Source organism: Culex quinquefasciatus, chromosome 3 (assembly GCF_015732765.1).
Source record: "Culex quinquefasciatus strain JHB chromosome 3, VPISU_Cqui_1.0_pri_paternal, whole genome shotgun sequence".
In the NCBI taxonomy this organism is placed as follows: Eukaryota; Metazoa; Arthropoda; class Insecta; order Diptera; family Culicidae; genus Culex; species Culex quinquefasciatus.
In genome coordinates this window covers 73,739,436-73,765,524 of record NC_051863.1, presented here as the reverse complement: position 1 = coordinate 73,765,524, position 26,089 = coordinate 73,739,436, and the positions used below count along the sequence as shown (strand labels likewise).

The following is a 26,089-nucleotide window of genomic DNA, read 5'->3' as shown; positions in this document are numbered from 1 at the left end:
AAAGTACCAAAAAAAGGTTTCAGCTGGATCAAAAAATTACAAAAATTAAATTAAAAGAAAGACCGATTTTGTAGAGAATTGCTCATAGAGCAATTCCATGCCAAATAGGGAATCGGTTGTATCCGACCATCTCCAATTTCAATGAAACTTTGTAGACATGTTTTCCTACGCTTATATAAACCATTTTTGTGTATATGGAGCCAGTTTTACTTGATAATGACATTTGAGAAGTGTGTAAGCTATATAAATATTTTTGTCTTTTGCAATTTAAAAAAAAGCCGTTGCATCGTATCAAAAAGTGGTCAAAGACAAACTTGTAGAAAATTGCACGGGCTTTCTGAAAAAAAAAACACTGAAATAAAAATACATGCCACTTCTTTGAGGTTTTTTTGATTTTTAAGAATAAAACTCAAATTATATGGTGATGTCACGATTTTTTTCGTTTGAAATTTTTGTGAAAATAGCCTAAGATGTTACAAAAAGACTCACGAAAAATGCAGAATGGAGCAACTGAAAAATACAAAAATCATTTACTGAAACCTTTTTTTCAGAAGTACTCTAACATTCAAAATTTTCAAAAACCGAACACGAGAGTCAATTTTCAGAGAATGTGACATAAAAGTATTCATATTGACCATTGTCCAATCCTTGTGAAGTTACAGCGGTTTAAAAAATAAAAATTTTGCAAAAATGTTTTTTATGGTATTTGGCAACGAGACTTGAATTCTCAGTCTCGAAAATGTTTTTACCGGAAAGCTCGTCCAATTTCTCATAAGTTTGTCTTTGACCACATTTCAATTGGATGTATGGGCTTACAGATATAAGCTAATTACATTGCACGTAACTGGATAGTAAATTAGCGTTAATCATAAAAAACGAATTATTTTGAAAAGTGGTCAAAGACAACCTTATGGGAAATTGGACGAGCTTTCCGGTAAAAATATTTTCGAGACTGAAAAGTCTGTTATATAGAAATCGCCAAATACCATCACCTTCAATGTTGACATTCAAACATAAAAATCAAAAAATCTCGTCAAAAATTCGGAATGCCCTTCCAATTTCCTACAAGTTTGTCTTTGACCACTTTTTGATACGATGCAACGGCTTCCTGGTGCAGCAATATTTAAATCACGGAATACAAAAATATTTAAAACACTTCCGCCCTTCTCAAATGTCATTATGGAGTGAAACTGGCTCCATAAACACAAAACTGTTTTATATAAGCATAGGATAACATGTCAAAGTATCGAAAAATCGAGTTTTGGTCAAAATTTAGTCATAAATGATAATTTTTCATGGAAACCCAAAAAATGACCAAAACTCGATTTTTCGATACTTTGGTTCAATTCTGAGGGCAGATTCAGATTCAGCGGGCAAAATTACATGGAAAAACATATATTTGGAAAATTTTCGAATTTCGTTAGGGTGGTCCCATATGATTTTCTCTTGAAAATTAGACTTTTTCAAATGAAGATATCTCGAGTTTAAAGAAAAACACCTCTGAGATTTTTTCAGCGTTTGTAGTGCTAGATCTCCTCTTTCAAATGCAGCCTAGTGCTTAAAATTTAAATTGCGCCTTTTGGAGATATTTAAGTTTTAAATTTGCTTCTTTTTTACCTTAAAATGGCTGTAACTTTTGACCCTTAAGTCCAAATTGACATGTCAACTAATAAAAATGTTCGTTTTTTAGAGTTCTAAAAGTGCTCTGAACAACACTTTTCTCTAAAACTTAATCCTGAATTGCCACGTTCAAAAAACTGATTTTTGAAGGTTTGCTCAGATGCTTTCTATAAATTTGGTCATAGAAGGCGTAGATTACGAGATAAAATTTGTGTGTCTTGGACAAAGTTGCTTGAATTGGCAAGCCCAACAACTTTTTAGGAGACACAAAAATTCTCAAAAATATTCATGTAAAGTTAGATTTTCAAAATCACCCTAATCGTGAACCACCCTAATTTTCAACCAAACCAAAAGTTGCCCCTTTCCATTTGCAACAACTCTTCTGAAGACACCAAAGCTCCAAAACTTAACCATTTTTCGGAAAATCCATTTTCCACTTAATTTTGCGATCTGGACCACTGTGCATCGTGAGCAATTTCCATTCAAATAACTCCCCCCCCCCCCCCACGGTGTCCACGTGGTTTATGGATGTTTCCTTAATGCACAAAGTTTCACACAAATCGAACAGGGGCAACATTTCCGATTTCATGTGAGTTGCCAGAACATGTGGTTTATGTGTAAATTTAAATTCTTCCGAGTTATTGGGGCCAACTAAAATACCCATTTTTCTTGACTTTAATTACTTACAAGCCAAGTCTCATGAACTGGTGCTCAGTGGTCACATGGTTAATGTTGTTTAATAAAACATTTTTGATGAATTTCTCAGAAGTTCAAGAATATATAAAATATTATTTTCCAGTAAATTTTTGAAAATAAAAAAATATTATTGGACCTAATTGGCTGCTAGCAATTTGCCACGAAAAATGTGAGAAAGATATGTTTATTCCTTTTAATTTAAGCGGGAAATGATTTGATTTAGAGATTGTAGATAAACAACAAGTAAATCTTTTCTGTTGTCGAACCAAGTTTGGAAAGATTGGTTAAAATCCGTTTTAACCCAATCATACATTTACTATTGCACGTGCGTTTCAGGATTCGATTTCATTCCGGAACACAGAAATCATCTGCACACACGCATAGTATACAAACATATAAATTGAATTTTCCTGGCAAACACACATACATACGAGGTATCCTTGTCTCGTTCTATCTTCTTTCAATGTTGTATCTCTTTTTTCCCCAGCTCACATGCGTAATGTATTTCCATCGACTTGTTATCTTCTCTTTTTACACAAGAGCTTATCAATTTCATCTTCTCCCCTCCCCCTCTCTCTCTGCCTCTGCTTAATCCTTTTTCCCCGAAGTGGAGCTTGTTGCTACACTTAACTCGATTGAATTGCTTGCCTTTCGTCTTTCTTTCTTTCTGTCAGGTCGGGTTTTTTTTTTCGTTCTTTGTTCGACCGGGCCTCAAAGCTCGTGCAGCTTTATTCGAAGCGATTGTTGAGAAATTGGTTTCATTTGTGGAAGCTCACATGCTCGCAAATGTGCAGGTTCGGTGATGATGCGTTGCTATCTCTACCAGCGTTTCTAATCAGCTTAAGATTTTACACCGGTGGTGTTGGAGCGACTCGTCATTTTTATGCATTGCATTGTACTTGGCTTCATTTATATCGATTTTTCGTTTGTCAAAATTTGAACGATTATGGTAAAAAGGTGGGGATTCTATCAAGTAATTTGTCTCCTATTATTCATTCAAAATACATACAAAAGAAATTGAAGAAAACTCTTGGTTGCACAAAACTCGCATAAACTGTTATTAGTTGACACAATATTGCTGTCGGTAACCAAATCGATACTCAACTTTCAAACCTTTCCTCGTGAGCAACCAATTTCCACCACTTCCACCCGCTGCAAACTACAGTTGTTCGCAATTTTAATCAAAAACTTGTGCTCGCACAGCACGTGGCCATGTTTTAAACTTTTCTTCGAAAACCAGTCGTGGGTCGTCATCGCCGCGAAGAAGAAAAAAAAAGCTCGCGCGCAAATTCCAAAAAGCTGCAATCATAGCGTTGTGAGAGCTTTTTTCTCTGACTTGCCGGGAAAAACTTGCCACGGGATGGACAAAGAAGTGAGGAAAGGGCATGTCTTAATACGAGTCGAGTTTTTCCCCGGGTGGTGGCGAGGCCGCTGCAGTCTATGAAAACTTTGCCGAAACTCTAATTTAAGTTTCAACTCTCATTTCTCATTCCGGGGATGATGCATTTTTTTGCCGCTTCTTTCTTGTGTGCATTCCCGGATTCTCTTGTACTTTGCAAGTGCTGCTGCTGCTCTATACTGTCAACGGCGTCGTTGGCCGTAGTTCATCCGAGAAAGCTTTTGTTGAGAGGGCACCCCTTTTTGTTCTCTGTGAAGTCGGATTACTTTCCGGCAAGATTTTGCCTCAGGGATCAGGGTAGATTACGCCATGTAAAAATAACAAACACGTTTTGTTTCGTAGACCATTATGTGTATTGTTCTGAATTTTTGTTGAATTTGCTTGTCGGAGTCCCGAGTTATAAATACAAATGTTTACGGTACTCGGTCATGCACGTGTGTCAAACGCGTTCTGACCTGAAATCCCTTTGGCGAGTTGTCGCACTTACATAAATTTTCAGGGTGTGTCAAGATAGCACGACAAGATTGAAACTTCTATCATATGAAAAGTGGCAAAAATCCGCGGAGCTTTTTCGGTTATTATTGAATATCTCATGATTGAAATCGAATTTTGGTGATGGTGATCTGTGAAGGTCAAAAGGTGAGGCATTGAGTGCTGCACAAAATGGCGTTCATAACTCATTTTGGCTCAAAATGCATTTGCGACAAGAAAGCACGACTACAACAATATATGGTATATTCATTTCTAATGCCAAAAACATATTTGAAAGAGTTGATTTCACCAGTTCCCATAGATTTGCTCGGTTGCATTCGTTAGAGTTTCTCGTTTTTCTGCCCCAAGTTGAGCTGTTCTTATCGCAGCAGCATCCACCTCCCCCTCCAACAGCTCACTGCTGTACTTGCACTACCAGGCAGAATAAATGAGTTTTATAATATCGCGTGTTTTATCAGGGGAACGCCAACGCGACCACCGGATTAAGCAAAACTTGAACTCACACACACCCACACCCCCGCACTACTTAGCCCAAAGTGGTAACGACGATTATCCCGGAAAACTTGTCCCGAGCTCGGGTTTCCCGGGGAGCATGCGGATCGTGACTTGTTCAATTTCATCTCCCGCCAAAAAAAAGGTGCTGAATCATGGTGAAGAAGCTGCCCCAAAAAAATGTCCCACGAATGCTTAAGGTAGCAAGCGGACGTCAACCAGTCAAGGTGCAAAACAGGTTTTTTTTCTGGTCGTTAGTGCTGAGTCACGTTTAGGCGTTTCTCCGTGCGTCAGCGAGCGCGCGCCTTCGAGATAAGTTTGGTACGGGCAGCGGTTGATGATCCTCACCAACGGTACATAACAAAGATGATGACCAATGCGAGGTGAGCCACGTGACTAGCTTTGAAGCCGGGGGGATTAATCGATTAATGTGATCGTTCGTTGGCGGTGGTCAGGGAAATTACAGTGACCAACAAAATTTGTGCACAGGCTCAATTCGAAGTTGGATGGAAAAATTGTGCGATGAGTTCATAAATGTTGTCTGTTGTTGTTTTTTGTGTTTCATGCAACAGCGATGAATTGACCTAAATTTCCCTTAGACTTAGGAGAAAATCCGTTCTGTCAGACATTATTAAGCCATCCTCACTGCTCTGAAAACGATTTTTTTAAAGCTTATTCATATATATGGAAGTTCAACTTCCGGCTAAACTGGTGGTCATGCCTTTCCTGCAATCGATTCATCTAAGGGAAGATACCCGAAAAGTGCAGAAGCCATCGATTAAGTGGCTGCATAGGCTGCCTTGAATCGACTGTTAGAATAAAATAGTTTTTCAGATAATTTCTATAAATATTTGAATAATTTGCACACAAGAAAACCATTTAAATAGAAGTAAAATCATTGTCAAGGGATCAGGATATACCAAACATGCATGAAAAAAATCACTTTGGCATAATTTCAATCACCTATTCTAAAATCACAATCTTGTAGATTTTAAAATATGTTTTCTTGTTTCCTTTCTCTACAGGTATGTCTACGATTTGAGGTTGTTAACAAACTATCAAATTAAGTAAGTACAACTCAGCCACAACTCAGCCACAATTCACTATTCTAACCAGTGATTTGGAAACCGTCAATTGAGGTGAAAATGTTAACAGGCTTGATTTTTTTTCGCAAAACAAAAAGTGTACCGTCAGTGCGGGTGACTATGGGTCAAAAAACGATACACCACTCGTAATTTCTCAATAACAAAAAAAATATTAAATAAAATCAAAAATCTTTTCACGAAGAATTATTTTAATATTGTTTACTAACATTTTCCCAAAATATGGTGGAATTTGATGAACACTACCTTATATACCAATCGTTTGAAAATTGACCCAATCTCACCTCTTAGAGGGGGTGACATTGGGTCATATGAAAGTAAAATTAAGCTCAAATACAACGATATGGTAAAAACAAGTCATCCAACAGTGTTTCTTGTTTTAGGGAATCGTATTGACATGCTACAATGTTTGAAGTAGAGATTTTCAAACATTTAGGTACTTTTTGAGCAATTATAGCAGAAATATTAAAAAGTTGATTTTTCGAGACAAAATTTTAAGCATAGCATAGCATAGCATTGGTGTCTACCCGTAGCTGCTACTTTGTTATTGACCAGGACCCCCAAACATTGCTCCGTGGACCACAAATGAAAAGTAGTTACCAATCATCACACCTTCGCAATTTTCAAAGGTCCCTATCGTGCTGATCAATACCGACGCTGGCCACGACCAGTGGTAAGATATCGGTTGAAATTTTAAAAATCTTAGGCAGCCTGCTGTGGAAAGATAGCTATCTAGGGATTTAAATATAGTGGGTCATTCTTCGCCAACTCACACAGCAGTTGCCCCGACCCCTCTTCGATTTGCTTAAAACTTTGCTCTAAGGGGTTATTTTGGTCCCTGGTCACGAATCCGAGGTCCATTTTTCGATATCTCGTGACGGTGGGGCGGTACAAACATTTTCATTTTTCTGGTTTTTTACTAAGACACGTTTTTCAGTGATTTGTAGCTCGCAACCGTGAAGAGATAGAAATTTGGTGTCAAAGGGACTTTTGTGTATAATTAGACGCCCGATACTTTTGAAATCGCTGCAATTTCTCGTTACTCAACTGTCAAAAATCGTGAGACATGTCATTTTATGGGAAATTTTATGTTCTTTTTGAATCTGGAATAACCCAGAAGGGTAATTTTTTTAATTAGAACAAAATTTTTCATTTTAAATTTACGTATTTTTTCTATCTTTGCACCTTAAAACATATTAATATTTAATTATATTGACCCATCACCCCATGCACTCGAACAGCGACACAAAAGAGACGGAAAATAACACAAAAACAGGACTGCTCGTCCCCACAAGCACCGCACTAATGCTCGATTTTTCGAGACAAAATTTTTGGCCAAAAACTCACCTCTACTTTAGACAGCTGTCAAAATATCAGGATTTGTTCTAGGAACAAGATTGTTTTAGCGAAGTCATCTTAAGATGTCCCCTAAACATACATTTTAACATTATTTAATTTCATTGAAAAGATCCTGAGAAATATTCAAATCCGTAAAAATCACTTTGACCCAATCTCACCCCCAGACCCAATGACAAATTAAAAAAAAAAACTTTTTTAACGATATTCAAAAAAAAAACTTTGTTTTTCTTTCTACTCGTAACTTTGCCTTTATCCGATCAAATGCCTTTCATCTGGTTACATTTTATTAAATTGTTAATGAAATCCGAAAACAAATAAATCATCACTATGGACTATGGGCACTATGGTAAGGACAACGATGAAATGGCCTCTTCTTTGGTCATAGGGAATGCCCCTAAAAAGTATGGGGCCAATTAAAAAAAAAACAAAAAGCTGATTCCTGAAAAAGTTACTCAAATTTGATAAATACGAAATGGTTTGAAATCTTACTCAGCATGATAGAGAAATGTTCAAAACATCCAGTACCATCAGTAGGGGTGACATTGAGTCTGGGGGTTGAAATAGGTGAGCAGTTCTCTACGGAATCGGTCTTTTTTCTTTAATTTTAATTTTTGTATTTTTTAATCCGGCTGAAACTTTTTTTGTGCCTTCGGTATGCCCAAAGAAGCCATTTTGCATCATTAGTTTGTCCATATAATTTTCCATACAAATTTGGCAGCTGTTCATACAAAAATGATATGTGAAAATTCAAAAATCTGTATCTTTTGAAGGAATTTTTTGATCGAGTTGGTGTCTTGGGCAAAGTTGTAGGTATGGATATGGACTACACTGAAAAAAAATGTTACACGGTAAAAAATTTTTTGGTGATTTTTTATTTTACTTTTTGTCACTAAAACTTGATTTGCAAAAAAACACTATTTTTAATTTTTTTATTTTTTGATATGTTTTAGAGGACATAAAATGCCAACTTTTCAGAAATTTCCAGAATGGGCAAAAAATCTTTGACCGAGTTATGATTTTTTGAATCAATACTGATTTTTTAAAAAATCGAAATATCGGTCGCAAAAATTTTTCAACTTCATTTTTCGATGTAAAATCGAATTTGCAATCAAAAAGTACTGTAGTGAATTTTTGATAAAGTGCACCGTTTTCAAGTTATAGCCATTTTTAGGTAACTTTTTGAAAATTGTCGCAGTTTTTCATTTTTTATAAATAGTGCCCATGTTTGCCCACCTTTGAAAAAAATATTTTTGAAAAGCTGAGAAAATTCTCTATATTTGGCTTTATTGAACTTTGTTGATGCGACCCATAGTTGCTGAGATATTGCTATGCAAAGGCTAAAAAACAGGAAAATTGATGTTCTCTAAGTCTCACCCAAACAACCCAACATTTTCTAATGTCGATATCTCAGCAACTATAGGTCCGATTTACAATGTTAAAACATGAAACATTCGTGAAATTTTCCGATCTTTTCGAAAAAAATATTTTCAAAAATTTAAAATCAAGACTAACATTTCAAATGGGCGTAATATTGAATGTTTGTCCCGTTTAAAATGTTATTCTTGATTTTAAATTTTTAAAAATATTTTTTTCGAAAAGATCGAAAAATTTCATTAATGTTTCATGTTTTAACATTGTAAATCGGACCTATAGTTGCTGAGATATCGACATTAGAAAATGGTGGGTTGTTTGGGTGAGACTTAGAAAACATCAATTTTCCTGTTTTTTAGCCTTTGCATAGCAATATCTCAGCAACTATGGGTCGCATCAACAAAGTTCAATAAAGCCAAATATAGAGAATTTTCTCAGCTTTTCAAAAATATTTTTTTCAAAGGTGGGCAAACATGGGCACTATTTATAAAAAATGAAAAACTGCGACAATTTTCAAAAAGTTACCTAAAAATGGCTATAACTTGAAAACGGTGCACTTTATCAAAAATTCACTGCAGTACTTTTTGATTGCAAATTCGATTTTACATCGAAAAATGAAGTTGAAAAATTTTTGTGACCGATATTTCGATTTTTTGAAAAAATCAGTAATGATTAAAAAAATCATAACTCGGTCAAAGATTTTTTGCCCATTCTGGAAATTTCTGAAAAGTTGGCATTTTATGTCCTCTAAAACATATCAAAAAATGAAAAAAAATAAAAATAGTGTTTTTTTTGCAAATCAAGTTTTAGTGACAAAAGTTAAATAAAAATCACCAAAATTTTTTTACCGTGTATCATTTTTTCAGTGTAGTCCATATCCATACCTACAACTTTGTCGAAGACACCAACTCGATCAAAAATTCCTTCAAAAGATACAGATTTTTGAATTTTCACATATCATTTTTGTATGGACAGCTGCCAAATTTGTATGGAAAATTATATGGACAAACTAATGATGCAAATTGGCTTCTTTGGGCATACCGAAGGCACCAAAAAAGTTTCAGCCGGATTAAAAAATACAAAAAAAATCGAATGACCGAAAACTCAGAGAATTGCTCAGGTTCAAAGTGATCTTTTACGCAGTTTACAATTTCTCATGTTCTTCTCAATGAAACTTAATTGCGTTAAAAAGGTATTTTTTTTTTGAATTAAATATACTTTATTGAATCTTTCTTATAATTATTACATTTGGTTTACATAATAAGTGGTCAGCTGTGGCTCTTCAGCTTTAGTTTGCTTTTCGTGATTTAAACACTGTTCATTTTCTTAACTTTAAAAGTATATGATTTATCATTTTTGTTACACTAGGTACAATGAGGAAAAAAAAAATAATTTAAGAAAACATAACCTAACCTAAAACTAACTTAATCTTACCATAAACTAAACCAATCCTTGAATCAAGGGGTATTCAGATATAGCACATTTTTCCCTGAATTTCAAACATTTTTCTTGAATCTTCTGATCCAACATTTTTACTTCTGCTAATTCATGAACCTCACTTGATCTTGTCCAGCCAGGAACATTCAAAACCATTTTGAGTACCTTGTTTTGGACACGCTGGAGCTTCAATTTATGAGTTCTAGCGCAACACTCCCAAACAGGTACTGCATACTCAATAACGGGGTAAATTATTTGTTTGTAAACTGCTAGCTTATTTTTCAAAGATAGCTTTGATTTTCTGTTAATTAAAGGATACAAACACCTGATGAGAATGCTGCACTTGTTCAATATTTTATCTACATGCTGTCGAAACAATAGTTTCGAGTCAAGTATGAGACCTAAATAGACAACTTCCTTTGACCAGGGTATCGAAACATCATTCATTTTAATCAAAACATCATCCTTTGGGACAAATCTGGCCGATTTGGAAAGTGGAAAAATGATGGTTTGAGTTTTGGCTGCATTTATGCGAATTTTCCAGTCGCCAAAGTATTCGGAAAGAACGTCAAGACCCTTCTGAAGACGGCCAACTAAATATCTGGTTATTTTACCCTTATAAATAACGGCAGTGTCATCAGCAAAAGTGACAACACACCATTACCAGGAAGAGTAGGCAAATCAGATGTAAAAATATTGTACAGAAGTGGGCCAAGAATACTTCCTTGGGAACCCCAGCATCAATGTTGAATAATCCAGAAGCAATCCCATTCAGAAAAACCTGAACGATCTCTCCGAAAGATAGTGCTGGATAATTTTGATAAGATACATTGGAAAACCGTATAAATACAGTTTATGTATCAAACCATCATGCCAAACATTGTCAAAAGCCTTCTCAACATCCAACAAAGCCATAGCAGTTGATTTAGACTCAAGCTTGTTCTGCTTGATGATTTTAGTTACTCTCGTAAGCTGATGAGCAGTATTATGCCCCTTTCGGAAGCCAAACTGCTCATTCAAAATTATATTATTATCGTTGGTAAAATCCAAAAGCCTTGAATAGATGACCTTCTCAAAGAGTTTGGACAGACTACTCAAAAGACTAATGGGACGATAACTTGTTGGCGATGTTGGATCTTTTGAGGCTTCAAAATTGGTATGACTTTGCCCAGTTTCCAATTGGTGGGGAAGTAACCAAGTTGCAAACATTTATTGAAAATATTGGCTAGATGTTGAAAGAACTGATCACTCTGTTTTTTCAACACTAGATTAAAATGTTATCAAAGCCAGGAGCTTTCATATTTTTCATTTGTTTAACTGCAACTTTGACTTCCTCACCAGAAACATGGGAATCTGCAGGAAATTCAAAGGTAGAGTCATTGATTGTTGAAATACTATTGGCAACTGATGTTTCTTTACGGCTGGTCATGGAAGCGCCAAGATTATGAGAACTAACAAAATGAAGCCCAAGTGCATTTGCCTTTTCCTCGGATGTAATCAAAGGAGAATCCTCAACAATAAGAGGAGGAATAGGCTTTGGTTTGTTTTTAAGAACTTTTGAAAGTTTCCAAAATGGTTTTGAATAATTCCCAAGCTGGCTTACATGTTTTGAAAATTCTTGATTTCTGATATTGTCAAGTCGGTCTTGTATGATTTTGTTCAAATTGTTCACTGAAATCTTTTGTCATAGTCCCCAGTCCGTTGATATTGTCTCCTATAAACATTCCTAAGTCTAATCAAGTGTTTAGTATCTACGTCAATATCAGTTACCTTAAAATTAACAGGAACCTCCCGAACGTTGGCAGCCTCTGCTTGGTTGATAGCCTGCTGGATCACCTCCAGCGAACGATCAATATCAGCAGAAGTTTCCGGGTGTTGATCATAGTCGATGTTGCTGTCTACCACTTGCTGAAACTGCTGCCAGTCAACGTTGTGGTAATCTTTCCGGGTTGGTTGCCGCTGCGGAGTAACGGAAGCTCCAACCTCCACAACCACCGGATAGTGATCAGAACTCAACTCTTCAAACACCTCAGGATGAGCCACGTTCTCAGCCATATTGGTAATGAAGAAGTCGATGATTGAGTGATTCCCAGACCGAGCCACCCTCGTTGGACGATCCGGACTCACAACGTTGTAGTATCCGTTTTGCAGATCGTTGTGCAGAATCACTCCGTTCCGATTCCTCCTGCTGTTGCCCCAAACTTCATGCTTCGCGTTGAGGTCACCAGCGATGATGTACTTTGCGCTCCGCCGTGTCAGCTTCTGGATATCGCTCTTCAGTTTTGCTGCTGAACCATCTCTGGCATTCACCTGACGTGGGCAGTATGCAGCAATGAAGAGTACTGGGCCAACCGAAGTGGGAATTTCCACCCCAACGGCCTCGATGATGTCCAGCTTGAAGTGTGGCAGCCGGCGTGGCTTGAGATCACGATGAACAGCGACAAGCACACCTCCTCCTCCAGAGGTGGTCCTATCGAGCTGCGTCGCGATCTTGTAGTTTTGCAGATAAACTTTTTCACCGGGCTTCAGATGAGTTTCCGTGATGGCAGCTACGTCGATCTCCTTCTCGCGAAGAAAATCCACCAGCTCTAAATTCTTCCTCCTAATGGAGCAAGCGTTCCAATTCAGCAGCTTGAGGGACCTACGATCCATACTGGATGACGAACGAGGTCAGCACTTCAATCTGCTGGGTCTTGGTTTTGCATCCACGCAGTGCAGCGGACATCTGTTTGAAAATATTGAGGAGTTCGGTTGAGGTGTAAAGATCATTACCATTTTCCTCAACTGCTGGTTCTTGGGTTGGTCTTGGCTCCTGGCTGAAGCCCGGTGGTGGCGGTCTCGGCTCCTGGCTGGAACCCGGCCGTGGATGATTCATCTCAGCTCTCTTCCTGGGATCCAACGGCAACGGTGCCAAGTTCGGGACCTGGCGTCGCGGTTGAAGAGGTGGAAAATTTTCCTCCACCAGGGCTGGAGGAGTTCTACGACGCTGAGGCTGATTCTTCGTCGATGCTTGCTGCCGAATTTTCACGAACTCAGCTCTCTTGGGGCACTTTCGGTCGGTTGACGAGTGCTCACCGTTGCAGTTGAGGCACTTCACCAGCGAATCTTGGATGCACTGGGATGTGATGTGCGCATCGGTACCACATTTGGCGCAACGACGCTTCAGGTGGCAGTTCTTACCTCCGTGCCCGAAACCCAGGCAGTTGAAGCATTGTGTGACGTCACGATGCACTGGTCGGTATCGCTCCCACGACACGATAATGTTGAAAACCGCTCGGATTGCCTTCAGCTCAGGAAGCGTCGTCGATCCCTTAGCCAAATGCAGCAGGTAGAGCTGGTCACGGTACTTGATGTCTTTGTTGCGTCGGCTCATTTTGTGCACGGCCAACACATCCAGTTTCAAAACTTTTAGCTCGGCAGCTAATTCCTCCACTGGCATGTCGTACAGACCTCTGACGACGATTTTGTACGGCTTATCCATGACGACATCATGGGTAAAGTACTCCGCCTCGTTTTCGGTCAAGTAATCCTTGACCAGTTGATAGTGCTGCCTGGATTGCACCAGCACCTTAAATCCGTCCTGACACAGACGAATGTTGCCTAGGACTTTCCCAGACTTGATGAGTTCAACCAGCCCCGCACGAAAGTCGATCGTTGCTGCTGATTGCCGCACATAAAAAGGAGGCAGTTTCTCCTTTCGCTGTTTCACTTCATTCTCCTTTGCTTCCGCTACCTGGTCCTCGTCAGGCAGTCCAGCAAACTTGTTGTTCTTCAATAGCTGCTCCTCGTGCGATGAAGAGTTCTCCTCCTCCTCATCCATCGGTACAGTACCGTCGCTCTTTTTCGTCTTTTTGCTGTTCGATGTCACTTCCAAAAGCACCTTCTTCTTGGAAATCCCCGGTTTTTGGCCATCAGTTGAGGCCTCAACCTTCCTTTTGGAAATTCCCACTTTTTTGCCTGCTTGAGCCGCAGGTAGGGCAATATTGCCGGCGTTTTGCGCCGGGACGCGACGAGTCATGTTGATTCAGACAACCTTCACCAACGAATGCTCGGATAACAATGACGCGTTAAAAAGGTTGTGTCGGGGACATCTTAAGATAACTGAGCAGAAAAAATGTCGTTCCTAGAACAGTTGTTAGTTTTTCTTAACATTAAAAAATATTTACGAATTTTGAGAGGCTTATAATTTTTTGACATACAGTAATTTTTTTTAAACATTAGAAAAACTTCTTTTAAAACTAGACTATGAACCTTTTTTACCTACCCCAATAAGTGTTTTAAAAAAAGATTTTTAAATTGTAATCCTTTAAATGTTATTCTTTTTTACGGTACTCAGCAAGATTGTTAATCGACAAAATTATCGTCCATATCGTCTGAAAGAAACGATAATGGTTATCGTCATCGTCGGGACGATAACAATAATCTATCGTTAACGTTTGCGTTTTTTCGATAATTCTATCGGCGATAATCTTATCGCCGATAATAAACGATAACTCATGTTTAAAATCTTTCTAAAATCGATTAATTCAACCATAAAATGTTAATTTTTTTTATGCTTTCCTTATGAATATATTTTTTGAAAATCTAGTTAGTTTCGAAGTAAAAATATGCACTCAAAATTGTTCACAAAATACCGTATTTTTCAAAAGCACTCAAATTTCATAATTTACAAGATTGGTTTTTGTATGCTTTTTTTTACTTTATTAGAGTTTTTGGAAAATACTTAAATTTTAACAAATTACCGTAATTTTTCGAAAATATTCAAATTTTAATAATTTGCAATATGGGTATCAAACGAAGCGACATTTTGCATGCTTTTCACTTTGTTGTTTTTTTTTAATTCAAGTATTTTTTCGAAAAAACTCATTTTTTTAAATATTAAAATGTATGCTTTTTCACTTTATTAGAGTTTTGTTTCGGAAAATTCCTAAATTTTCTCAAAATTCCGTATTTTTCGATAATACTCAAATATTCAAAACATGCAATATGGGTCTCAAACAATTAAAAATTGTGCATGCTTCATACAAACATTTAAATTGTGAATGCTTCTTATAAAATTTAACATCGTTCGGTATCCATGCTGAAAATTAAAGAAAAATGAAAATTGAAACATTTGAAAAAAATTTGAGTATTTTCGAAAAAATACGGGAATTTTTGAAAATTTTAGAATTTTAGACGATAGCGATAGAACTATCGTTATCAAGCCTCGATATTTTTATCGTATACAATCTTGGTACTTGGGATTTTGAAGTGTACACAGTAAAAAATGTATAGATTTGGAAGGTGTAATTTTGGAAGGTTGAATATTACCTCTTTTATGATGCAATTTTACCTCAATTTATACTGAAAATGCGATATTCCTCCAGAATAGTGGTAAAATTACATATTTTCAGAGGAAAAACTAATCAGTTTTTTTGACAAAAAAGATGTACCCATTTCCAGATGTAATATTACCATGATTTTTTTTTCTGTGTACTACGAATTGCTTGGATGGAACCGAAGAATGTAGCGAATAACACCGACCAACAGTTTTCTGCCCGGATTCAGTTCATGAGGCTGAGGCACTATGACATTGAAAGCAATGAAGCTTAAAATAGTTGATTTCTTAGAGCCCATGCCACTGGCCTCACACCTGCATCTGATTTGCATACAGCTTTTGAGTTGCATGTCTGGATTACGTTTAGAAACTCATTCATGTGTGCTGTTATTGTTTCTTGTTTGAACTGATCAGTATCACGGTGCAGTGATGTGAAAACAGCTTGAAACGGCTGTATTTTTGCCATTATTGCTTAAAAAATGAATTAATTTGTTGCTCTCGCCCAATTGACTGAAATGTTTTTTGAATTCATAAGTTGACAGGATCTCCAAACCGTACACTTTGTCATTAGTTTGAATTAAACTTTTCATAAAAAATTTCTATAAACTGTTCAATCCCATTTTTTTCACCATGGCAAAGGAACAGTTTTTTTGGAACAGATTTGCATATTGCCAAATCTCTCGAATTTTATTTTCGGATACCAGTTTATTGCTCCAGGTATTTGTGAAATAACATCGCGCAGTCGTTTTCCCCAGAACTGGTTTTCAAAACAAAAAGCAACATCTTAAAATCGGTTTAATTGCAAGAGGGAGTTTTTATTGCAATGGAATCACTCCGTTGAACCGTACAAATTTCGCTTCTCCAGCTGCACCGTGTACGGCGTGATCAGTTTCTGGGTGACCTGGAACTTAAACTTGAGCTCCTTCCGGACGAGCCGTGTGTTAAGCCGGAACTGCTGCAGAAAGCGGATCAGGAACACCTTCATCGAAATCATCGAGTACCGATTGCCGATGCAAACCCGCGGCCCACCGCTGAACGGAATGTACGCGTACGGGTGGCGGCCGGCGGCCCGTTCCGGGGAAAAGTTATCCGGATCAAAGTCCACCGCGTTGGCGCCCCAAACGTCGGTCCGACGGTGCACGCACGCAATGTTCACGGTGAAGACCATCCCGGCCGGGACGAGCACCCCGTCCAGCTCGAGCGGGGCCGTCGATTGGCGGGCAATTAGCGGTGCCACCGGGTACAGTCGCAGCACCTCGTTCAGCGTCTGGTCCAGATAGATCAGCTCGCGGAGCGTTTCCGGCGTAATGGGGCTGTCCGCCGTGGGAAGCACCGCTTGTATCTCGCTGACGACCCGTTCCTGCACGTCCGGATGCATCGCCAGCATCAGACAGGTGGTGGACAGCTGCAGCGCGGACGTTTCGTAACCCTGTAAATGGAAGAGTTGTGGGTTAGGTTTTGTTGAACTTCGAGTTCAGTGACTTCAAACGAGTCAAATTCTTGTGGTGTATTGGCAAATAAATTAGGGGCCATCAACAAACTACATGGCATTTTAGGGGGGAAGGGGGTTTCTGAGAGTTGGTGAGGGTTGTGGCTTGATCTAGCTAATAAACTTGTTTTTTTTTTTTAATTTTGAAGCTACTTACACTTTAAAATGTTAAAAAATTTTGATAGTCAGATTTTGAAAAATTGCTCGTCTTGTAGCGATGAAAGTTGATTTGAAAAATGGAAAAGTGTATTGATCTTAAGAGATAACAAGAAGTCGAGAAAAATTAAGGGTGCGATGTGACCAGTTTAAGGACCACCTCGTGTGTTGTCACTTACGGCAACCAGCATCGTGTAGGCATGGTTCGCAATTTCCTCGTCCGTGAAGGGCCGCCCCTTGTGCTGGATGGTCAGCAACCGTTCCACGAATGCAATTGATTGGGCCGGTTTCTGGGCATTGGCACCACCATCCTCGTCATCGTCATCATAGTCGTTGCTTCTTTCCGGCACCAGCAGCTCGTTCCGCTCGTTAATGATGTTTGTGCGCATTTTCTGGATTCCCTGGAATGATGAGAGGAGATATCAATCGTGTAAAGAAAATAATTGTTTTCCTCTCGAGGCCTGGCCCCGGATTAATGCAGCTCTGGAGGTTGCTGTTACACACGTACGTCATTCACCGTTGCGTAGCACAGCTTCCGGGAGCGCCACTCTTCCCGGTACATGGCGCTCATTTTGTAGAACGTTTTCAGTGCGTACAGCGCGGTCCGGATGCGTGTGCCGAGCGCCTCGAGGATGCTGTGCGATGATGGGAACAAAAAGAAAACAAACAATTATATTGCGCAAAAGGAAGGGGTGTTGCATAACTTCGTTATTTTTGCTTCGGGAACCCGGAAATTGGAAAAGATTTTTTTTGGGATTCTATCGAATCCTAAGCTGCGTTACTAATATTTTTATATGTTGGTTGAAATACACTCAGCGCAAAGAGCTTTCGGATGGCCTACATTACTTCCACGAGATCTTGTATGACTGAAAACATTCCAAAAGACCACAAACAACTCAATTTTAACTTCAACCCCTCAACTCACACATCCAGGCTCTCGATCAGCTTCCGTACCAGCTCCTCGGGCAGGCGCTCAATGGTGACCATCGTCCCGTGCACCACCTCGGCACTGCAAACCCGCGTGTACTCCAGCAGGTCCACGTCCCGCCCATCCGCCACCTCGGCCAACCTGCCCACAATACTGCCAGTGGCGCGCTCAAAAATCGGCATAAAACTGTACAGAATCCTGGTGTTGAACAGGGGACTCAACGTTTTCCGATGCTCGCGCCACACGTTTCCATCTGAGGGGTAATGAGATGGGGAGTTGAATATTCATGCCAGCTCCACGCAGAACTTGACTTTGACCTTACATCGTTCAGAAATTAACCCCCGCCCCAACTCCATGTAATCGTACGCGAACGGTTTGTCCAAACACTCCGAGAGCACCTTCTGAACCAGGTCCGGATGTTGCACATTGATGACCGGAACCGGTCCGAACCATATTTTGGTCATTCGATTATCATTCCTAAAGCTCTTCCAATAGCCCGAAGCCTTGGCGAAAATCAGCGCATTTCCCAGCAACGGATAGCACGGCTCGATTCCCGGAATCGCCCGGAGATTCCTGTAGCGCCACTTGTGCACCAAATATGCCACCAACCCCACCACGGCCAGGATCCAAAAAAGGACAACGGTAATATCCATGGCTCGCGAAAAAGTTGTGCGTGTCACTCGACGACCTCGGTCAAAACCAAACTGAAGGAGCGTTTGCACCACCAACAGTTCTAGAACTCATCCTGGAAGATGAGGTGATCGCATTTGGGAGAGAACAAACGCAACTCACACCATTTGAAACCAGTTTTCCAAAAAAAGCTCGAAAATACCCGTCACATATGCGATAGTTATTTTGGAAACAATCGCGCGCCAGAATGAAAGTGATCACCGTGGGCAGACGGCGGGCGGTAGTCCGCTAAAACAGGTTTGGTTATTTTGATACTTAGATCGTGCTATTTTGATCGTCACTGATGCTCATTTGCATTTTTCGCAAAGACAAAAACGCGGAACAGTGGTTTTCAATATGCTGATCTATAGCATAAAAGCGAAATGTTAATGAGATTATTTCTGGTTCGGTATTGCTCAAACTGACCCAATCTAACGGAAATAAAAATTGGCAAGAATTAATTGCCATCGTCTGGTTCCAGTCTCGTTTATTTTTTTAAGAGAGCTGCTTAAAAGTAGTCATTCGTTTATACTAATTACAAAAAGAAGATGTTTCCAGCTCGATTCGTGCATTTATCCACCGAGGTTTACCGATTCAAATAAATCTGACGATTGCTGAAAAAATCAACATTTATTTGCAATTCTGAAAAAAACCCTTTTTTATTGTTGAAGGGGTTACATACACTGAAATCGATAAATATATCAAGGGTTTGTACACTTTAAACTTTTTGTTTGTGTCATTACCGAGATATAGCTATTTGAAGTTAGCAGTTTCAAAAAATGGGTGCCACGATATATCAACACTGCATTGACCAAATCGACTCAAAATTTTCGTGATGACTCGTATAACCATTCCTGTGTGATAACCAATTTAGCATAGCATAGTATGGTGTCAACCCGTAGTTGCTACTTTGTTATTGGCCAGGACCTCCAAGAATTGCTCCATGCACCATAGATGAAGAGTAGGAACCAATCATCACCACTTCACAACTTTCAAATGTCCCTATCATGCTAGTCAATCACAGCGCCTCAGATTCTTGTGTGATAATCAATTTTAAAAAAAGTAAAAAAAAAACTTATTTTGATATAAATAATATTTCGTTATCTGGCTTTGTCATGCACATGAGATATGTCATGGAAGTCTTTAGCTCAAATTTCAACTTATTTGGTCCATCCCATCTCGAGATATCACGGCACCCAAAAATCAACTCAGTGTTTCGAGAAAAAAAACGCTCTGAGAGTTGGAAAGATAAATGATAAATGATAACTTTTTTCTACCAAAGCAACAAATTTAGTATTTTTAAAAACTGGCTAAAACTCTGTGAGTGTCTCACATAAGCCCAAAGAATCCATTTCGCATCATCAGTTTAACATAAATAATAAAATCATGATAAATCATTTTCAATATAAATTTGGCAGCTTTTCATGCAGTAATGATATATGACTCTTTTAGTTTTGACATAGGACTATGTCTCTACTTACTATATTGGGGGGCCAGTTCAGAAATTCGATTCAAACCGTCACAAGCGTGCGAAAAAAATTGACATATTTCAAACGCTTTTATCTTATCCCCCAATCGATTAATCCAGAAGATTCAATCACCAGTCGAAAGGGGAAGACTTCAGCTATCGTTTTATTACATAATAACTTTGACTAAACATAGTTAAAGCGCTTAAAACATGCAATCAAAATGAGTCATTTTTCAGTTCAAATCGGGCAGATGACCAATCAGAGCGAGCGTATGCATTCGAGGCCGCCCCCCTTTTGTGCCGTTCTCCGGCTCTGCCGCTATTTAAGCAGAAAATTTCGCAAAAGCAAGTCACTTTGGAACGAGCACTCGAACCGGGTACATCAGGCCGGAGCGGAGCAGCAGCAGCAGCAGCAGCCAATAGAAGACGAGGACCAGCAACAGCAGAAGGAGGAATATTCGTACGAAGCCGTACCAAGCGGACCGGTGGAAGTCGCCATGATGTGGCGGTTCTCATGAAAAATGGCCACTTTGACAGTGGTGGCCAAATCCTAGAGTGGCCGGTGCCCTCGAAGCAGGTTCTCCCGGAGCCCAGAGGGCCTTTACAGAACCATACGAGTTTTGGCAATATGGGTATCAAAATTCATGGTTCTTGATACTGAACCTGAAAATGGCCATTTCGACAGCAGTGGCCACAACCTGGAGTGGCCGGTGATCTCAAAGCAGGTTCCCCCGGGGCCTGGAGGGCCTTTTACAGAACCAAATTTGTTTTGGCAATATGGGTATCAAAATTCGTGGTTTTTGATACTGCACATGAAAATTGCAATTTCGACAGTAGTGGCCACAACCTGGAGTAGACGGTGCCCTCACGGAAGGTTCACCTTGGGGAACATTTATGACAATTTTGCCGACAAATCTATGAAATAAAATAAAATAATCTTATTCTAAATTTCACTACCAATCCAAAAACATCAACAATCTCATTAAAATTGTTTGGTCCTATGTCTTTCGGTTATGTCTCTAACATACCATCTTGAACTTTTTATCTTTTTAAGCATTTTTGTTTCATTGTTTCTGCAAATTTGTACATAACGTAAAAAATATTTGTTAGTTCTTTTCCATATCACTTTTTGACACTAAAAATTGATTTCAAAAAAAATTATATTCTGTTTTATATTTTTCGATATGCTTTAGGGGACATTAAATGTGATCTTTTCTGAAAATTTCCAGAAAGGTTTTATAATTAATGAACAAGTTATGAGATTATTGAATAGCGATTCAAAAAATTGAAACAAAAACAAATTTATGACTTGTATTTGAAAAGTATCTTGTTAAGGATTTTTTTTTCGTTGTTTCGGCAAATTCGTAACTTTAAATGAGGACAACACTAAAAAAAACATAAAAAAATATTTGTTGCTTTTTTCTATATCACTTTTTGACACTAAAAGTGATTTTTTAAAAGAAGGATGTCGTTTTATATTTTACGCTATGTTTTAGGGGACATCGAGAAATATTTGAATGCTGTGCTCTAATGAATTGCTGCATGAAGATATCGTCGTTTTGATTTTTTTTAAATAGTACCCATATTAAGTCAAATTCGCAAAAAATATTTGAAAATCTGAAAAAAATCCTGTTTTTTCTTGTTCAAACCTTATTGATACGGATTTTGATTGCTGGTCAGCAAAGATAACATAACAGGTCCGTTTTTCACCGGTAATTTTTTTGTGAAATTTCTGCTCTTAAAAAACGTAAGTTTGAATTTTATAATCAAAACTATTTTGAATGAATATTTTTCAGAAATGCGCGTAACAATCATACTAAGGTCATTCAAATTTGGTCGCCTTGGGCTTTGAGTTCTAGTTCAATGTCCCCTGAAAAAATTCCTGTACAGACATAGTCCATAAAAGCTTGTGTTTGGGCATGGCAGGGCGTTTTAGGGAGAAAAATTTGTATTTTTTAGCTAAAAAATTCAAAAATCACTCCCCAAAACGAGCCAACAAATTTAGCAGCCAAAACTAATGCATTCAGTTTAAAGGAAATTTTACGGAGATCTTATGGCTTTTTTTAATATTCAATTTATGTCCACGCAAAACCGAGATATTTGCATTTGAGTGAACAAAAAGTGACGAGTTTTCAAAATTCTTAGTAAATATATAAGCGTTTTTAGCATAAAACATTGACTACTATGATTACAAACGGGAAAGCAGGACCCATCTTCGATTTGCGTGAAACTTTGTTCTAAGTGGTAACTTTTGTCCCTGATCACGAATCCGAGGTCCGTTTTTTGATATCTCGTGACGGATGGGCGATACGACCACTTCCATTTTCGAACATGTGAAACACGAAACATGTTTATTTAATATATTAAACTGCGTTACCAAAAGCATTCTCAGTTTCAGATGGTAGTCCCAGATGTGTCCTACAAGATGCAGGTCGAACTGAGTTGATATCTAGGTAGAACACTTTTTGATTTGAGTTTTAAAATTTTGCTATTTTTTCACTAAAATGCCAATAACTCACTTTAGATTTAACCAATCGGGATGCTCCACTGCTCCACCCTGAATTTTGTTGCATTTTTTAAGCCTTTTCAGAAGCATGAGTTTTGAAATTTAATTGAATTTTGCCTAAGTTATAGCCTTTTTAGGATTTTGGACGTTTTTGAACCTCCAAACATTGTGTCCCGATTTTTCCCACTTCCCGTTGACCTAGAGTGCTCATATTTTGGCCAGATGCTAGTTTTATATGTACAAACAACCCTTGAAAATTTCAGGCAGATTGGTGAGGTCCAAACGACGTCCCATACAAAGGGGTATGCCCTGTTCGTGGACTCGCTCTTAAGCTTTGTTTTACACAAAAAAAATTGTACATCATCTTTCAAATTTTAAGCTTTTTAGTTCCATAAAAAATGCTGCCCCTGTTCATAATATAGTTCCGACGGTATGCTTACAGCAGAATAACGAAACACCTCTTATCCTGAATTCAATCAATCATTCCATTAAGACGTTGATGAAATAATAAATTGACCAGAAATTCACTAGAATTGATAACCTTAGATCATGTCTCGGAAGTCAAAACTACAAAGAAACTCATTTTGACAAAATTTTTCTCCAGTTTCATTCAACGAACGCGACGAAGCAATTTACAAAACGTCAATAAATTTCTGCCCAAATTCCCGCTAAACTGCGCAAGTATTCGCTCCACTGTTCCTTAACCCAACCGTGTAGCTTTTAGTTCTCATTTCACGCAAATCCGCGCCGAAACAATTTGTTCCAATTACAGCGCCCGGTAACCGGTAGCAAAGATACAAGAAATGTGAAAAATTAAACTAATCGCCACCTCCCCCTGGCAATGGACAAGAAGTGCAAATTCCTGCTCACCCTCGGTGACGACACCTGGCCGTCGACTAAGCAGGACCACCGTCTAGCCGTTTAACCGTTGGTTGGCTCCCGAAAGTCTTGTCCCGTTCCTCCGTCAAATTCCGCCCGCGCAGTCAACCTGGCACGTGGTGGTGGGTGGGATGCACAGTGGGAGCAAGTTTGTCATTTTTGGATAGGAAATCATCTACATTCTCACAAGGCAGGCGCCGGCAATGATCGTCGATAAGACTTCGGTAAGATACCGAAAGTTTTTTTTTTTGTTATTTTGGCAATTTTTAACAGAGAATCGAACCAATGTGCGATATTCGCGGAATCCTTTCCCATCCAATTACGGCCCTGCCCCGTGGTGGACCACATTCCAGCTAGACACTTTTGCAGGTTGTCCGGGGTATGCGGGAGCTGATTTCCGTCGACACCTAAATTTGATAACGCGGGACACTTTTCACCGGTGTCAGAGTAGTAGGAGGGAATATTTCCACGTCGGTTTAGTCGTGGGCGTTTTTCGTGAGATTCGTGGAATGACAAGTATATTGCTTAAAGTCTTCTAATTTGCTGCGATGAAAAGATCTTTGCTTTGAAAGCTGAGAGATGAACGAATTTTGCAGTGTCCAAAGAGAGTTGCTGCAGCAAGAATGAATTTTAGCAAAATTATCTTAGTTTCCTGTGATCTACAGCTGTGTCGCACTGGGGTACCATAAACATCAACTATGCTAATTAGTGCTGAATTACAGCAGCACGAGATTTTAAGATTTTCTGGTTTGATATGACCATGTGAACCTAGCGCATTAGTTATTTGAGAAATGTCTCAACAAAGGAACAATAGAACAATAAAACAACAGAACAACAGAACAACAGAACAACAGAACAACAGAACAACAGAACAACAGAACAACAGAACAACAGAACAACAGAACAACAGAACAACAGAACAACAGAACAACAGAACAACAGAACAACAGAACAACAGAACAACAGAACAACAGAACAACAGAACAACAGAACAACAGAACAACAGAACAACAGAACAACAGAACAACAGAACAACAGAACAACAGAACAACAGAACAACAGAACAATAGAACAACAGAACAACAAGAACAAATCCGCACTCATTTCGTAAAGTTTTCTTCCAAAATTTGTCAAAATCGTGATCTCGTTACGCTCCCAAGAGCAAAACCATCACGATGCCCGGATCAGATTAGGATATAATTTGCTCTATTGCCCAACCCAACAACGACAACGTTGACAAAAAGGGTGTTCAAATTCCAGCATCCGCGCAGAAATTCCTCGCTATTTGGGTGCCATTTTTCACCTTCATTTGTCAGCCGTGGCGTATTCTTCTGGTGCGACAATAATCAAGCCCCGGGGTCGGTCGGTGGGAACCATAATGAAGTCAAACGATCTTCACGTTTTCCCCCCACTCTCCCTCCTGCTGCGGGGAATCACCAAGATGATGATGACGATTGGTGTTCACGTGGCACGTTTGCGTGGGGAAGTGTGGGGGAGCCCATTTGTATTCTGCTCAATTTTATTCCACCGATGATAAGCACTTGAGAAATTTAATATATCATACGGAGAATTACGATATGCCTTTGTATTTTCAGAGCTTTCTTGTTGTTGTTGTTGCTTTTGTTGTTTTCGGGACTGGAAATTCCTCTCGTCGTCGTCGTCGTCCAACGGCATGCCAAACCGCACCCAAGGAGAATCATCACCATCACCACCAGGTGGCAGCCTCAGCTCTCTGTTTGTGATGGGTTCTGCTGTGTTCTGGGAACGTCCTTGGAAACCGGCGACCCCTGAGGTTGGGGAGGTTGAGGCTCTGGGAAAACTCTCGACTCCAACTTGGGCAAACGGGAATGTAGGGGAAAGTGGGGCAAGTGTAACAAGCTAAGGAAATGCTCGTTATAACCCATTAAAAAGTTAAAAAATCTGTCGGATTTTATTATAATCATCTTTTTCTAGGTCTTGACTAAGACTTTGTAAGAAACAGTTTTTAAAAAATCCAGTTTTTTAATGTAAAAAATAGATTTTAAAATTTTTGATTTTCCGTACGTTCTACTCAGCTAGTGGGGCAAGACGAACAACCCGTTGGGGCAAGAGGAACAATGCATGAAAAAACATGTTAATTTGCTAACAATTGAACTGTAATCACTTAGATACATCAGATTAGAATGTATTTGAAAGGTTTCTTCCATTTTTAGATAAAATAATAATATTTTACTAAGAATTTTATCGTTTTTACGAATTAAAATATTACTTAGATGATAAATAGTAAATTTTCATAATATCACTTTATTTTGTATGGACATTTTTTTTTAACAATTGTTTATCAATTTTTAAGTACTATCAAGTATTTATTTCCCAATAAAATATGTTGTTGCAGCAATTCGCATTTTTTTCCATACTAAAAATCCATATGGTACACTTGCCCCACCTGAACAAGATTTTTTAAAAGCTCTCAACAAAAATAACCAAAAGTTAAATCATACTTCGTAATAGGTGCATGTCATTGGTAGGGACACTACTGATCTAGGAAAAATAGCATTTTGATAAAATGAGCTTTAAAACGAATCCTAAGCCTTATTTTGCACTTTCCAAATATTATAAGAAAACAAAGGTTTTGAAAAAACTTCACTAAATCGCATGCCCCGTGGCGTTTACGTCGTTTTGGCGGTTATGTGGTAGTAGAATCAGCTAATTGCATTGCTAGCAACAAT

The 26,089-nt window shown here is 38.7% G+C and overlaps 2 protein-coding genes across 10 annotated transcripts in view; one reads left to right on the top strand and one right to left on the bottom strand.

Annotated features, from left to right (window-relative positions):
• The window catches only part of LOC6048354 (zwei Ig domain protein zig-8), a 628,146-nt gene that overhangs the window by 110,180 nt on the left and 491,877 nt on the right, over nt 1-26,089 (top strand). The gene's annotated exons all lie outside the window — the stretch shown is intronic.
• On the bottom strand, nt 16,110-18,512 carry LOC6048014 (cytochrome P450 4c21). The gene is made up of 5 exons (XM_001864953.2): nt 18,182-18,512; nt 17,857-18,112; nt 17,440-17,566; nt 17,111-17,332; nt 16,110-16,715 (listed from the first exon to the last, which is right to left on the bottom strand). Exons 1-5 carry the CDS (start codon nt 18,510-18,512, stop codon nt 16,116-16,118), a joined length of 1,536 nt encoding a protein of 511 aa, XP_001864988.2. The 3' UTR covers nt 16,110-16,115.